The sequence below is a fragment of the Podarcis raffonei genome, chromosome 10 (assembly GCF_027172205.1).
Source record: "Podarcis raffonei isolate rPodRaf1 chromosome 10, rPodRaf1.pri, whole genome shotgun sequence".
In the NCBI taxonomy this organism is placed as follows: domain Eukaryota; kingdom Metazoa; phylum Chordata; class Lepidosauria; order Squamata; family Lacertidae; genus Podarcis; species Podarcis raffonei.
Genome location: NC_070611.1, coordinates 13,442,581 through 13,458,971, shown reverse-complemented (window position 1 = coordinate 13,458,971; position 16,391 = coordinate 13,442,581). Strand labels below are relative to the sequence as shown.

At 43.1% G+C, this 16,391-nt stretch overlaps 1 protein-coding gene across 9 annotated transcripts in view; it reads right to left on the bottom strand.

Annotated features, from left to right (window-relative positions):
* TAFA5 (TAFA chemokine like family member 5) overlaps window positions 1-16,391 on the bottom strand; it is a 340,255-nt gene that overhangs the window by 18,187 nt on the left and 305,677 nt on the right. For 6 of the 9 annotated variants that reach the window (XR_008332613.1, XR_008332614.1, XR_008332618.1 and 3 more), the window contains one exon: window positions 11,543-11,589. The exons of the other annotated variants lie outside the window; for them this stretch is intronic. Coding sequence is in view for 1 of the 6 variants with exons in the window: in XM_053407479.1 (XP_053263454.1) it covers window positions 11,543-11,589 (47 nt within the window). In the remaining 5 variants the exon portion in view is untranslated. The remainder of the gene's footprint in view (window positions 1-11,542; window positions 11,590-16,391) is intronic. 9 annotated transcript variants of the gene reach the window in all.

Sequence of the window (16,391 nt, the reverse complement as noted above, 5' to 3'; positions counted from 1 at the left end):
GCTGTGGAACTATGGAAGCATACCTCCCTGTTTAACTATAGGCTGTCTACAAGTTAACAGCTGGTAAGAATGTTACTGATGTCTCATTCAGAAGCAGTCTACAGGGTAAGCTGAAATCTTGTTGGGGGAAATTCAAGCATTTTCATTATTTGGGCTTTAAGAAACACACACACTGTGTCAAAGCATATCAACATGTTATAGTTAACTAAGGAGGTAAAACTCTGGTCAAGCCATATTCCCAGACAAGTTCATTTTCTTATGTGGGTGCAGTGGCCCCACTCCATATGGAATGATTTATTTGTAGCTTTACCAGCCCCTGGGGGTCCACACGCTTCCTCTGCGCGATGCTCTGCTACCGGGGCTCCTCTCAGTTTCAGCAGAGTGTAAACACAGCGTAGAAACAGGAACAGTTGCCGTGTGTGCGTAATACGGTGTCTCCTTTATCTTACTTTAAGTCTTTATTCTCGTAGCAAAACAAACAGTTCATAACTCTCCTGGTGACAAAGCACACATCCTTGCTCCTCTCTCGCAACGGAGCAAAACACACACTGAGAGAGACACAGTAAAACACTCCCCTCAGTATTCTAAACCACGCCTCAGAATGTGAGACGTCACTCAGAACTTCTTAACCCTGTAAGTTCTGATTCTCTCCACACTCCATGTATGGAAAAATATCCAATCCTTTAAAGACCCAACTACAGTCTGAAATAGTACAACCTCGCACAGAATTTTCAACTAACAAGAAGCATAAGCCATGAACCAAATCAATGATTTTGTAAAAATTATAATTTTTAAAAATCAGGTGTTTTTTATTTAAATCAGATTTTTTAAATCTTAAATTGGATTTTTAAAATAAAATGCTTTTGGAGGAAAAATCTTTCTAAAGACAGTCTTCTATTTAAGTTACCGTAATTTTTGCTCTATAAGACTCACTTTTTCCCTCCTAAAAAGTAGGGGGAAATGTGTGTGCGTCTTATGGAGCGAATGCAGGCTGCGCAGCTATCCCAGAAGCCAGAACAGCAAGAGGGATTACTGCTTTTGCTGCACAGCGATCCCTCTTGCTGTTCTGGCTTCTGAGATTCAGAATATTTTTTTTCTTGTTTTCCTCCTCCAAAAACTAGGTGCGTCTTATGCTCTGGTGCATCTTATAGAGCGAAAAATACGGTACATTATAGTCCAAAGGCTATTTATCAGAAAATGATTTGCGTGCTAAAACTCTAAGTTTTTTTTTAAAAAAAACTGTTTAAACACATCAGTTAGCAAACATGGATACATATGCTATAATGTTATTGTTTTAGTTAAATAGATTGTTTAAATTGTTATTAAGGAAATGATTATTTTTCACCTTCCAATAAAGTACAGCAGAAAAGTTGTCCAAATATAAACAGTTAACTTATTAAACCTCACAATAATTTCATCATTATCTATGTATTTCTAATAGTATAACCAAATCAGTAATTTTTGATATAACTGAAAAAACTACTCTGAAAATTTATTATTCCAAAAATGAAACCTTCATCTGGCTGTAAATATTAAGATTATATCAGCAAGAATTAGTCTTTCTGTTAAAAAAATTTGATTTAAATCACGTCTTACTGAAAAGTGATTTAAATCATGATTTAAATCAATTTGACTTTAATCAAATCCACCCTGCCATGAACAAATAAAATGCTGAAAAGTTACCAATATATATTGATATCAGGACTATCCAGCAGCATCTCTCCATCCATACAACATTTGTTCTATCTACAAATCCATATGAGAGTTTTAAGTTTTGAGCGACAGAAGGAAATGAAACTAATCAGCATTAAATAAACTCAGTTAGAAATCATGATGGCCGAAAGGTGATAGAAACTATCATCACAGTGTAGGCTATTATTGGCTTTGTGAAATTAATTGTGAACTTGGGGTAGGGCAATACAAATTAAATTCTTTACTGTTCTAAATAGGATTGACAGTTAATTTCAGCTATGAAGAATGCAAATGAGAATAATTTGGAAATCACCATGTTCAAAACAGAATCAGAGTTTTGCTCAGACCTTCTGCTTCCCTGCACCTTACGATACGCAAAATGGCACAGATGCTTGGACAACCCTTTGACACAGGTCCAAATGAGGGACAGCAAAGTATCCTGGGTGTGCTTTATAAAGTGCATTCTAGTTCAATGCAGGCCCAGACAGAGGGGGGGGGGCCATATGGGCCACTTGGCCTGGGCCTCTGATTACAAAGGGGGCCTCGGTCAGCATATTCACAATCGCAGGGGATGCACTGGGATGAACGTGGGGGTGCAAAGGCGTTGGCGGGCAGATTCCCTGGGGCCATGGCTGGCAGTGTGAGAGAAAAGCTTCCCCGGCGTCTGGGGCGGGGTCTGTGATTGGCTCCACAGAGGAGCGTGGAACGGGCGCCGGGTGGGTGGAGGCGACCAAGGCTCCAGCAGCCAGCACACCGCGAATGTGATGGTGGACCATGTTTTTCATGCTGTTAAAAGTTGGTGAGTTTTTGTTTCAAATCTTGTTTGCCAAAAAGTACCACACGTACCTTAAAGATAAGTGTGTTGGCTTTCTTATCGCTTTTTTTTTTTTTGAAAATGATGAAAAACTGATGAAGATGTGGCCATTTGTTAAAAATTTTGTTGACTAGGCCAGGAATATTACTTACACCCGAGGAGTACATATGGCTCAATGAGGATAAAATTTGGTGGAAACTTCATTTATCCCCAGGGTAAAAAAAAGGGGGGGCACATTATCTATCTGGCCCAGGCCTACCTGTCTGGCTCTGCAAGGCCCTGGTTTAATGACCTCGTGTGTTGCATGTTAATTCACAATGGGCACAAATATCATCTTCAGATGCAAAATCTGGTACCCAGGATGTTGTACGCATGCCAGTTTACAGTGTTTCAATGATATATCTCAGGGATGTCCAATGGGTAGATCGTGATCTACGGGTAGATCACTGGGCCATCGCAGGTAGATCAATGGGGTGTCGCAGGTAGATCTCAGGATGACAGAAAGTGATCACTCCCCCCCCCCAGAAATATAAAAAATTGTGGCCTCTACCCTCCCCCAAAAAGCTCAACATTTTGGGCAGTTAGCCACCATCTTGGGTATATCACTGCCAGTTGTTTTTTTTATAGTGGGAGTAGATTGCAGTCTCTTGGGAGTTGGACGTGCCTGATATATCTAAAATGAATATATCAGTGTAGGTTTTGCATTTATAGAAAACAAACATTAAAAGCCATGTTTCATCACTCATACACACTTTTGCTAAATTAAAAAGATGAGCTCTTCAAAGGCAAACATGCACTTGACTTGTAATGCCAATGCGGAAAACTACATCTTTTGCAAGTGCTTAGCAGCATCCAATACACCGTGCTCACCAAAAAGCTATGCATGGTATAGAATCACAAAATCATAAATTTGGAAGGGGCCCCGAAGGACATCTAGTCTAACCCACTGCAATGCATCTCTACTAGATCATACATGACAGATGACTACCTAACCTCTGCTTATAAACCTTTAAGGACGGAGAGTCCACCACATCTTATGGGAGTCTGTTCCACTGTTGAACATCTCTTCCTGTCAAAAGGTTCTTCCTGATGTTTTGTTGGAATCTCCTTTCTTCTACCTTGAAGCAATTGGTTGGGTCCTACCCTCCAGAGTGGGAGAAAACAAGCTTGCTCCACTCTCCATGTGACAGCCCTTTGGTTACTTCAAGATGGTTATCATATTACCTCTCAGTCTTCTCTTTACCAGGCTAAACATTCCCAATTCCCTCAACCATTCCTCAAAAGGCTTGGTTTAAAGACCCTTGATCAGCTTGGTCGCCCTCCTTGGCACACATTCCAGCTTGCTAATATCCTTCTTAAACTGTGGTGCCCACACAGTACTCCAGGTGTGCTCAGATCAAGGCAGAATAGAGTGCGACTATTACTTCCCTTGACCTGGAAACAATACTTCTGTTGATGCAGCCTAGAATAGCGTTAGCTCCACCCCCCCGTACTCTTGATGACTCATATTAAGCTTGTGGTCTACTAAGACCCCTAGGTTAGTAGTAGTAGTAGTAGTAGTAGTAGTAATAATAATAATAATAATAATAATAATAATAATTTATTATTTGTACCCCGCCCATCTGCCACGGCCGTGCAGGGGGCAGTTAGCTCCCCAACAAAACACACTAAAGAGGAGCTCGCTGACAGCGTTGCCTAGCAGCCGAGTTTTTTAAAACAGACGCGCCACTGCAGCTACTCTGAAAATACCCGCAGACACACAGAGTGTCGTTCTGAAGGTCGCAGGAGCGCTGAGAAGCCCCAACGCACGCACAAGCGCGCGCGCGTGCACACACACACACACACACACACACACACGGTGACCGTCCCTAGGTCAGAGAGCAATGAAACACAGTGAATTTACGCGCACACGCCGTTGTGTTATCTAGTGGTGCTGCAACGGCTAACCGGGAGACATGGTGGGAGGGGGAGTTCAAGGATAAGCACTCTAATCTATTTAAAGCAGAGGGGCAAGGCAAATCAAATAGCTCCGATACCCAGCCTGACAAAATAAACACAAATAAGTGAAGCCACTATCCAAAATTTAAAAGACCAGCAAAAGCAAAGTAAAATATTGCACACTCCCCCCCGAACCCGGAAGCTCGGGAAATACTTCCTTGGCAGCAGAAGACGATCCCGTTGACTCGCTGCGGGACGACGACGACTGAGGAGGAGGCGGAGCTGGAGCCGCAGCATTAAGCTGCTAAACACGCCCCCCGGAGACACCTGGTTGGCTGCCTCCGGTGGGCGTGGGCGCCAGCCAGGTGAGAAGGGGCGGGGGCTAAGGCCCCCGGCCAGGGGCGGAGCTCGGGCTCCCGCCCACAACCACTCCCCTCTCTTCCAGGGAGGAGAGTCTTTATTATTTGTACCCCGCCCATCTGGCTGGGTTTCCCCAGCCACTCTGGGCGGCTTCCAACAAAGATGAAAAATACACTAAAATGTCACATATTAAAAACTTCCCTTTAGATGTCTTCTGAATGTCAGGTAGTTGTTTATCGCTTTGACATCTGATGGGAGGGCGTTCCACAGGGCGGGCGCCACTACCGAGAAGGCCCTCTGCCTGGTTCCCTGTAACTTGACCTCTCGCAGTGAGGGAACCGCCAGAAGGCCCTCGGAGCTGGACCTCAGCGTCCAGGCAGAACGATGGGGGAGGAGACGCTCCTTCAGATATACTGGACCGAGGCCGTTTAGGGCTTTAAAGGTCAGCACCAACACTTTGAATTGTGCTCGGAAACGTAGGTTAGGGTTACCAGATGTCCCCAGTTCCCGGAGACAGTCCCCAGGAAACATGGCAGCGGCAGCCTCAGCAGCCTGGAGCCAGCCTAGTAGCGCAGTTGGCTCTGGCTGGCTTTAGGAGCTGCTCGCTGCCATGGCGCTCACCATTTTTCCTCGCCAGAAGTCCCCATATGATGTGTTTTGTGCGCTGTACCGGGGACATCCGGTGGTACAGATCTCCTTCCCCCTTTGTTTTGACTGATCGGGGGAGGCTCAGGAGTTGCAGGCGGCCGGCCGTTGCCCAGTTTTTAAAAAACTCTGCGCATTTATGTTTCACAGGGTGCAAAAGAAGGGCTTTGCACCTTTATACAATATGCATGTGTGCTTGGGCCCAGGGTCTTTTGCCTCACCATTCCCACTACTGACTCCCTGTTGCTACTCAACTTCAAATAATAATAAGAATAAAAAATGTGTCCCTGGATTCATTGAAAAAAATCTGGTAACTATACCCTAGGTGCTTTTCATATGTACTAATGGCAAGCCAGACACGCCCCCCCCATCTTATATTGATGCAGCTGGTTCTTCCTGCCTAAGTGTAGAACCTTACATTTGTTCCTAATGAAATTCATTTTCTTAGTATGACCCAGTTCTCCAATCTATTAAGATCATCTTGAATCTCAATTCTGTCTTAAGCAACATTGGCTACCCCTCCCTCCCTCTCTCCTCCTTCCTTCCTTCCTTCCTTCCTTCCTTCAACTATTTTTGGTGCCTTTGCTCTTTGAACTAAAGGCAACATGTGACTGGGTAAAGCACCTCTTCAGTAGTGGTGGCACTACCCAGAGACCGTATGGTGCCCATATCCTGCTTATGCAAGGTGCCTGCAGCTGATTTTTGCCAGTTCTCTTCGCCCACTTAATGGCACTCCTCTCTCTTCATGACATTCCCCACACCATTCAGAAGGATCACCCAGGCTTTTCGTTTTGCACAGGGAGCTTAAGTGGAAAAGGTAACTTCGTACTGAACATCTGGATAGAATGACCCCCTCATGTCTCCACATCTACCCTCACCATTCCTCCCAAAGCAAAAAGAGAGAGCAAGAGAGAGCTGAAAATTCAGGTAGGGGTCTGGTATATCTCTGATGGGATGGGCTCTGAAGAGGACCTCCAGTGGCTACAGCGATACCCACCAAACATTGCTTTTTGTTCTACATCCACTCTTCCGCCTGTTTCAAACATATTTTTCCCATCTCATTTCTCTCAGCATACTGTGAAATCCACTCCTATTTTAGTAGTTAACACATCTCTCATCCTACCTTTTGAAAGTACAATTTAGAAGGCTTCCCACCCCAAGTCTTCTACTTCTTGTCTTTCTGTGATATGTTTCCAAGAGACGGGCGAGTATGGGTAATACGCTTGACAAGTATAGCTAAAGGCTTTTTTTTTTTTTAACCATACTCCAATGAATTTATCTTGATCAACAATGAAATTCTCACATGAATTCTATACTTTGAAGTCTAACATCTCACGAAGGCAACATCACACATGGGTTCTTCACAAATTTACACCTTATTTATTTCCTTACATATATTGTTATTGCTAGACAACAGAACCTGTACATGTGTGTGTGTGTGTGTTTGAGGCTGCACAAGTGATAGAAAGCATCGTTAACAGTCAAAGGATGACCAAGCTAGTAGCTGGTCAAAGAAGAAAGAGGCCAACAACAAGCTCTAATAAATTAATCAGCATGGATAATCATGGATAAAACTAAGATTTTTAATCAGCTATCCTACGAACATGTGCTGCCGATTTAAGCTTTTGCACATCTGTTAATTTGAAAATTTTGAGTAATAATTCTTCCAAAGACTAAAATCTTGATCACACAACAGTTTTTAATTAATGTCCTCAATGTTTTTACCTGGCGTAGGATTTCTTTTAATCAGTTGACTAAATTATTCCTACTCCGCTAACCCATTTACTTTCAGATGACAGTCCTAACAATCAATCCTTCAGCTTTAACAGTAACACTATCTTATCTCATGCAGTCGCAACAATGCTGTCAGGTAGCTGGCAGATGGTTGCCCCAAGGGGCACACAAAACTTCACTTGCTGGGAATCTCCACTGTACCTAACAAATCCTGGTGATTTAGCTATACATTTGCCATCCGCACAAGTTTTATTAGCTGGGAGCTGGGAGATAATGCATGAGAGGCACTTTGAAAACCTGAATATGATGATGAGGATAAAAAACAACTCTAGTGTAATAATGAAACTTCAAACTGTCTGTAACAAATTAATCCTAGTGTCAGGAGCAACCACAACAATGCCTAGGAACTCTTAATTTTGTGTGCAGTTGCCACTGGAACTGTAGTTTGGAGCATTTTCCCAGACACTTCTTGTTGTTTAGTTGTTTAGTCGTGTCCGACTCTTCGTGACCCCATGGACCAGAGCACGCCTGACACTCCCGTCTTCCACTGCCTCCCACAGTTTGGTCAAACTCATACTAGTAGCTTCGAGAACACTGTCCAACCATCTCGTCCTCTGTTGTCCCCTTCTCCTTGTGCCCTCAATCTTTCCCAACATCAGGGTCTTTTCTAGGGAGTCTTCTCTTCTCACGAGGTGGCCAAAGTATTGGAGCCTCAGCTTCAGGATCTGTCCTTCCAGTGAGCACTCAGGGCTGATTTCCTTCAGAATGGAGAAGGTTGATCTTCTTGCAGTCCATGGGACTCTCAAGAGTCTCCTCCAGCACCATAATTCAAAAGTGCCAATTCTTCGGCGATCAGCCTTCTTTATGGTCCAGCTCTCACTTCCATACATCACTACTGGGAAAACCCAGATGCTAAAGTGTTCTAAATTTTGGATTGGTCCTGCCCACCTGGGCTGATCAGTGGATCGCCCTAGTCAAGAAGAGCTATAAAAGCTTCATATTTGGAATAGGATTTTAGGGCTAGCCATAACAATCTGGGTTATCAAACCGTTTTTGATACAGTATAAACCAGAAGCAGTCGCATTTATCATGTTACCTTCTTTCACACAAAAAAAAGGCAGGTGCGGTTTAAAACTGTTTGGATATGGCTGAATAGCTATCAAGAGCTGCAGCTGGCCTGACAAATTATCTATAGCTTTCAAGAAATGCTCTCCACCTACAGCCATGCTGTTTTTACTTTTAAGGCTGTAATAAAAAGCAGCTTGTTCCTGTGAAAATGTCGTTTTCTTTATGTATCTTTCTTAATAGAAGAAGAATGTTAAAAGCATTTCATCTGCCAGTAACTTAAAACTGTGGACACAGAGCATGGAAGCAGAAGTAAATAGTTTTATGAGTAGTGTTTTAAACTACATCCAGGTTGATAAATAGTAGAAGCACGCTCCCTCCCCCTTTGTTATGAAGAGATGCCTTATTTATCAACCCTGAACATAGGTCATTATACTGACTGAGACCATGAGTTCTTCTATTCTAGTAGCAACAGTTCATTCTCAACTGGCAACAGTTTTCAATGGTCTGTTCCTGTTCTGCTTAAGGACATATGTTTACCGTTTCCTTAAGCAGAACTCTTTGCTTCGTCTTTCACAAATGTTCCAATTGAACAGCTGAAAAAAGGCTAACATCTGCAAACGCCTGCCTCCATCATCTAATAACATCTCCTACCAGCAAACCTAACACCTTACTTCATTATTTGTGATGGCTGCACAGTAAAAACAATAAACTGAACTGAACTCCTAGGATACTGGAGGGCAGTAGAGCGTTCTCTGGCAAAAGAGAGTCAGGGTAGCAGTAGGAAATGGTTTCCCTAGCATCTGGAACTGAATTCTCTCCAATTATTTCTGTTCCTTGGACATGAAGACATGCATAAAGGCACATGCCCCAAACAAGCCTGCTGATAATTTATTTAAAACATCATAGAAGGTGAAAAAAATATACTATGCTCCTATGAACAGCAACAGAAAGCTGGAATTTGCAGATTAGAACCCTTGGTTTGCAGGTAATCAAAATTTGCAATGAGCCTGGTATTATTTATTTATTTATTTATATTAAGTACAAATTAGAAAACATACATATTTACAACAAAAGAAAATACAAAAGAAAAAGAAAATACATATAACCAAGGAAAAAAATTAGAGAATGTCTCTTTTCATATCTACAGTTATTTATACCTCTATAAAATGCTATTCACAATAAAGGAGTGAAATGAAAGATAAGATATCGGGAAAAAGAAAAAAAAGAACAAAGAAAAAAATAAAGAAGTAAAAGAAAAGGATCATAGGTGAAATTTTTTTAAAGTAGATAAGTATTCACTATACATAGCCGTTTATCACGATTTGGGAGTTGAAATGCGGGCTGACTTGTGAAACGTGATATGGATAGGGTGAAAGCTACAGTACATTTACGAGGATAGCTGGTATCAAGAGCATGCACTGAAAGAAATGTCACTCTGTGACACAGGGTGATATGTTAATAGTAGGGCACAAATAATGGGATTTCTGTGCAAACCTCCACCATAGAACATGACCTATATAGGGTATGATTGAAATTGCATTTATACAGTCAAATGTGAAATATTCCATCTTGGTTACAAGCTGGGGAACTGCGTCAGTACTAATGTCCAATCTCACTTGCATAATGACACACAAATTCAACTGAATCCAACAATATTCTGAACTTCTGAATACTGATGGTTTGCCATGGAAAAACAAACATAGCATCTCAGGTACAGGAAATGGAAAACTGTGCAAACTATGAATCGCACCGACAGAACTAGTGTTGGGAAGCTGATCAAGGAATGGTACTACCAGGATATGGTCTATTAGAGCAACCAGGGCTCAGCCCCATCAAGTAAAATACACAGTGTATATATATATATATATATATAAATAGAGAGAGAGAGAGAGAGAGAGAGAGAGAGAGAGAGATGTGTCTGCAAACACATTTTTTTCAGAATGGCTGGACCACTCTCTCTTTTAATGTTCAAAGATTCAGCTGATGTATGGAAGTGAGAGCTGGACCATAAAGAAGGCTGATCACCGAAGAATTGGCACTTTTGAATTATGGTGCTGGAGGAGACTCTTGAGAGTCCCATGGACTGCAAGAAGAACAACCCTCTCCATTCTGAAGGAAATCAGCCCTGAGCACTCACTGGAAGGACAGATCCTGAAGCTGAGGCTCCAATACTTTGGCCACCTCATGAGAAGAGAAGACTCCCTGGAAAAGACTCTGATGTTGGGAAAGATGGAGGGCACAAGGAGAAGGGGACGACAGAGGACGAGATGGTTGGATAGTGTCCTTGAAGCTACCAGCATGAGTTTGACCAAACTGCTAGAGGCAGTGGAAGACAGGCGTGCCTGGCGTGCTCTGGTCCATGGGGTCACGAAGAGTAGGACATGACTAAACAACAACAAATTCCCCTCAGGTGTTATTAGACACAATGGAAAATGGGCAAGCAAACAGATGACAGGCAGCGCTCTCCAACTTTCTTAGGCTGAAATGACTTGAACTTACCCAAGCAATAGTGGCAAGGGGAATTTAAATAGTAAGTACTGTGCTCAGAGTTGGAGAAAATGTGTATTACTTTATCCTGTTCAGGTGCTGGGCCTTTGCTTGTCCTTAGAAAATGCTGAGCCAGAACTCAACCTGGAATCAGCCCTTCTAGGCTAGGCAAGATAAAAAAATAAACCTGAGATTTTTGAGACTAGAACTCTGGCAAAGATACTGTTAAGATACATTCATTTGTTTTAATGTACTTTTATCCCTCAGTTCTTCCAAAGAGCACAAGGTAGTGCACATGGCTCTCTCTCTTGCCATTTATTTCTCATATCAACCCTGTGAGATAGTTTAGGCTAAGCGATAATGACTGGCCCACGGCCACCCAGTGAGTTTCATAGCCAAGTGGGGTTTGAATTCCTAGGTCTCCCAGGCTGACACTCTAATCATTACGACAACTGCTTAAATATGTTCCCACTGTAGTTATTTATTTAAATATTTATAAACGGCACTTCCTTATAAGATACGAACCAGTCAACAGGTATACTGCTTAAAATATGTAACCTCATACTGCTATTTACTTGCAATTTGATTTCCCACCACAATTTAGTACAGTGGTACCTTGGTTTACACTCATAATCCGTTCCAGAGGTCCGTTTGTAAACCAAAACAGGTTGTAACCCCAGGTATGCAAGCCAAGACGTATGCAAACCAAGGTACCACTGTAATTCTCTTTTCATTACAGGGTTGTTCATTTTAACATATAACATGAACTGTTTTTTTTTCTTCTTTTCTTTAGATTTTGCTTACCTCCAAATGCAATTATATTCAGAGAAGTTTTTGTCATCATAGTTACGCTGGAAAAAAGGAGAAACATTGCGAGTGTATGGAAGAAGCAGCTAATTTTCTTCGAGCGTCCATCTAGTTCAAACAAACTTTTACGGAAGATTCAGTGTGGCAGCCTAAATCTCCATCAAATCGACAACAGGCACAACCCCTATCCTGCTGGTGAGAACTCTGAAAAGCAGAGATTTGCCTGCTCCTTTTCTCAGTATTGTGGGGTATCAGGCCACCTTTATTCCTGCGTCAGGGCCGGCTGAAACCTTGCTTCAAAAGATACCCATTCTCGTCAAAGGAAACAATTTCCATTTCCTTTTTGAACTTATTCTGCAGGAGGAGCTATGCCTCATGGGCACTGCTGGGCAAAATGCCCATTGCAGTTATCTGTAAAGCTTCTCCCAGGGCTCCTTGTACCTCTTTTAAACATTATTAAAGAACGGCTCTATCAGGAACTCTGCGCTCCATTATTAATTGAAGTGCCCTGCCTCCTCCCTTGCTGTTATTGTACTAAAACCTCATGTCACACTTATTTATTTAGCTTTCCCTGCTCTGTTGTGCTGCGTATCGACATATGCTCAGGGAGAAAAGAGAATGATCCGGTTGGAATTTGTGGGCTGGAATTCTACTTTCTGTTTACGCGGCGCGACAGCATTTGCAGTCCCCTCCCCTCCTCGCCCCACTTCAAATGAGATGCTCAGGTCAACATTGGAGGAGACAGCCACAGTTCTGTGCGGTTCAACAGGGAAATGCCCTAATCGCTTACGGAGAGAAGTGTGGGAAACACAAGATTTTAAAAGCAAGACTGTAATTGAGGGGAGCCAGGGGCAGAGCAAGGGGGGTGCGGTGGGTGTGGGCTGCCCTGGGTGTCATCACTGAGGGGGGTGACAAAACGCCAGGCAGCACTCACCGCGGGGCCTGCCGTGTGCCAGAGCTACGCATCTCTCCTGTGAGAGACGCAGTGGCTTAGATAATAATAATAATTTATTATTTATACCCTGCCCATCTGGCTGGGCTTCCCCAGCCACTCTGGCATAGCTGTCAACCTTCACTTTTTTCGCAGGATATTCCCATATTCCAGCACCATTTCCCGCTGCTATCCCGGATTGTTAGATATCCTGTAGACTGTCCCCAGGACAGGCGAGGCTGCTGATCCCTTATTTTGGAGGCTGCCGATCCCTTATTTTCAAATCTGAAAGTTGACAGCTATGCACTCTGGGTGGCTTCCAACAAAAGATTAAAAACAATACAGCACCAGACATTAAAAACTTCCCTGAACAGTTGTCTTTTCAAAGTAAAATAGTTGTTTATTGCCTTGACATCTGCTGGGAGGGCGTTCCACAGGGCGGGTGCCACTACCAAGAAGGCCCTCTGCCTGGTTCCCTGTAACCTCACTTCTTGCAATGAGGGAACTGCCAGAAGGCCCTCAGCACTGGACCTCAGCGTCCGGGCTGGATGATGGGGGTGGAGACGCTCCTTCAGGTATACAGGACCGAGGCCGTTTAGAGCTTTAAAAGTCGGCACCAACACTTTGAATTGTGCTCGGAAACGTACTGGGAGCCAATGAAGATCTTTCAGGACTGCTCAGGCTCCATGCTGCCCAAACGGTCTGCCCATTGCCTCCCCCCCCCAGCTGTAGGGAGGCTGAGTGGGGGGAGGCAGGCAGACTCTGGAGCCCCCGCGGAGTGCCCTGCCCCTGGGCACGAAGCCCCAGGCGCCCAAGTGGCTTCCTCTGCTGCTGCTTACGGCTCACCCACACTTCTTCCATTCCCGCCCCCCCAGGGGAAAATTTACTGCTGAATCTGTTTTTAGGTGGATTGAAGTTTGCTCCAATTCAGTGGTAAGCAGTGTGTTTTCCCCAGGGAAAGCAGTGGGGCGAATGAAAAAACCTCTCTAGGCACGTAACAAGCAGATGTGTGGAAAAGCTCCTAGTTACCCACAGCTCTTCTACCCAAGGCAGAGGCACATTTGGGACTGAAAAGCAGAGCCATGGGTGAGATAAGCCACTAGTCAGAGAAGGAGGGGACATGTACTTTCCATTCCTGTGGTTACCTTTTTTTTCTTACCAAATGGGTTGGTTCCATATTTAGGCATTGGAAAATGCCCCCATCACATCTAGCTTGGCCCTGCCTTTACTCCACAGGATCTATACCAGCTTACAACATACCCACCAACATTTTTCTGGTGAAAATAGGGACGCCCTATTCCGTAATAATTCTATTATTTATACCCCACCCATTTGACTGGGTTGCCCCAGCTGCTCTGGGCGGCTTCCAACAAATATAAAAACATAACAAGACATTACATATTCATCAGTCCTACAAGAGATCTGCAAAATAACAGAAGCTCTGTTAGAAGAAGCTCCAGAACTGGCTCTATTAAATATCTTCCAAGACAACAATGCACACTCACATTACAAAGAACTCAGAACCCACTTACTCTCAGTAGCTAGGAGTGCCATAACTAGACACTGGAGGGACCTATCAGTAGTGAACACGGACCCCATACCAAAATGTATGCGGCAAAAGCTCTACTAGAAAAGCCAAACTCTGAATCACATTAGATTACCAGAGCTCATTAGTTTACCTCTTCTCTACCCTGACATGGCAGGAAAAGGCAAAACAGTAAGTGAAATGGACACTCAGCTCCATTGCTATTGATTCACTCAGCTGCCTTGGAGGAAATGGAGCCTGTGCCCTTTTCACTTCTTTTCCTTTCCTGTTATTCCAAGCAAGGCAGAATTCTAAAAACTCCACTTTCCCTCCCTCAGGGCAAAAGAAGACAGAGCAAGTTAAATGGCAAATGCACAATCCCTTCATCAGCAGGATTTGGGAGTCTTTAACATCTATTAGTGATCCAATTTCAATTGGTCTGGTTTAAATTTAATCGATAGCTCAAAGTTAGGTATAAATGCTGCTTTTATCAGTAAGATGATGACAAAAACTGTTGATGGCAGTATTCTCCAAACTACTACAGGATGCAGTATATGTATATTAAACCACAAAGGCATTGCCTGTAGCTATCTTGTTGCATTATTTTAATGTTGTATTTTATTTTTGTTTTTAAGTTGTAATCATTCATCTTGTTTTTATTATTGCTTGCAAGCTGCTCTGAGCCCGGCCTTGGCTGGGGAGGGCGGGGTATAAATAAAAAATTATTATTTATTATTATTATTATTATTATTATTATTATTATTATTATTATTATTTTCATTGGTTTGATGGCAGATGAAAACACTTCTAAATAAGAAGCAAAATCACATCTACATATGTAGCAATGAGGTTCTCAACCTGTGGGTCCCCAGATGTTGTTGGACTACAACTCCCATCATCCCTGAGCTCTGGCCTTGCTACCTAGGGGTGATGGGAGTTGTAGTTCAACAACATCTGGGGACCCACAGGTTGAGAAAGGCTGAATTATAAGTGCTTGTGCTTGATGATGAAAGCAGAGAGGAAGGCAATGGATGAATGAAGAGCATATATCAACAGTGGCTTTGTGAATGTTTTATTAGTCATATTAGCTAATCTGGTGTTCCTGTTGAACTTCTTCATCAACACAGAGTGTGTGCAGCGAATGGAGCATAGAAATAAAAACCTGTCCACAATATCTTTTCTTAAGTTTTATTTTTGAAAACATAACCACCAAACGCTGCAAACCAACACTCCTCCTCACCATCAACTTGCAAGACATTTGGTCAAACTAAATACAGTTTCAATTAACCAATTATCCTATCACATCCCATCCCTTCCTGCACCCAGTGCAGAAAGTAACTCCCCTTTTAATTAGGCAAAAAGTCGAGTGACCACAGGTGTGCAGCTAAGCAGGTCAAACTGCAAGCTTACACCTCTGAAACCAACCTGGGTAGCATTACTGACCACTTTAAGATAAAGAAAAATAAGCAACCCCCTGCTGGTCAATGATGCATAGCAGAAACATCTAGCATTTTCCCTGTATGTTTAAGATGTTGGCAAAGCCTTTGTGAAGACATCAGCAATTTGCTCTAGTCCAGCTATGTATTCAAAATCAACTATTTTATCATTAAACATTTGTTTTGCAAACTCCAAATGTAACCGTAATGTTCTGGTACGTCGTGTATTGCTCTCCGATGTCAAAATGGCTGTCCCACTCTGGGAATCAATGGGCATGGTTACTGGGAATTTTACTTTTATTTTTAGGTCGGCAAATAACTGCAAAAAACATTCTATGTCTCTGATAGCTTGAGAGCATGCACAAAGCTCACTTTCTGTGGCTGACGGACAAATTATGTTCTGTCTGCGTAATTTCCACTCAAATGGGCATTCATTGTATCCGTAAACAAAACTGGACACACTTTTATATTTGAATTGCTCAGACGCGTGAGATGTGGCACAAAAGATATTAAAAACCTGTGTCATTGTGCGCCCTAAAATGTAACCTGTAATGCATTGTGTGCTTCAGGTAAAACACCACTCTTTTTAAGGCTCGAAAACACTGCTTGGTTGGGCTCTCAACAAATTTGGAAAGAAAATTAAAATGAAATGATATGTCTGGTCCTATGTCCTATGTAAAGGTAAAGGGACCCCTGACCATTAGGTCCAGTCGTGACCGACTCTGGGGTTGCGGTGCTCATCTCGCTTCATTGGCCGAGGGAGCCGGCGTACAGCTTCCGGGTCATGTGGCCAGCATGACTAAGCCGCTTCTGGCGAACCAGAGCAGTGCACGGAAATGCCGTTTACCTTCCCGCCGGAGCGGTACCTATTTATCTACTTGCACTTGATGTCCTTTCGTACTGCTAGGTGGGCAGGAGCTGGGACCGAACAACGGGAGCTCACCCCGTCGCGGG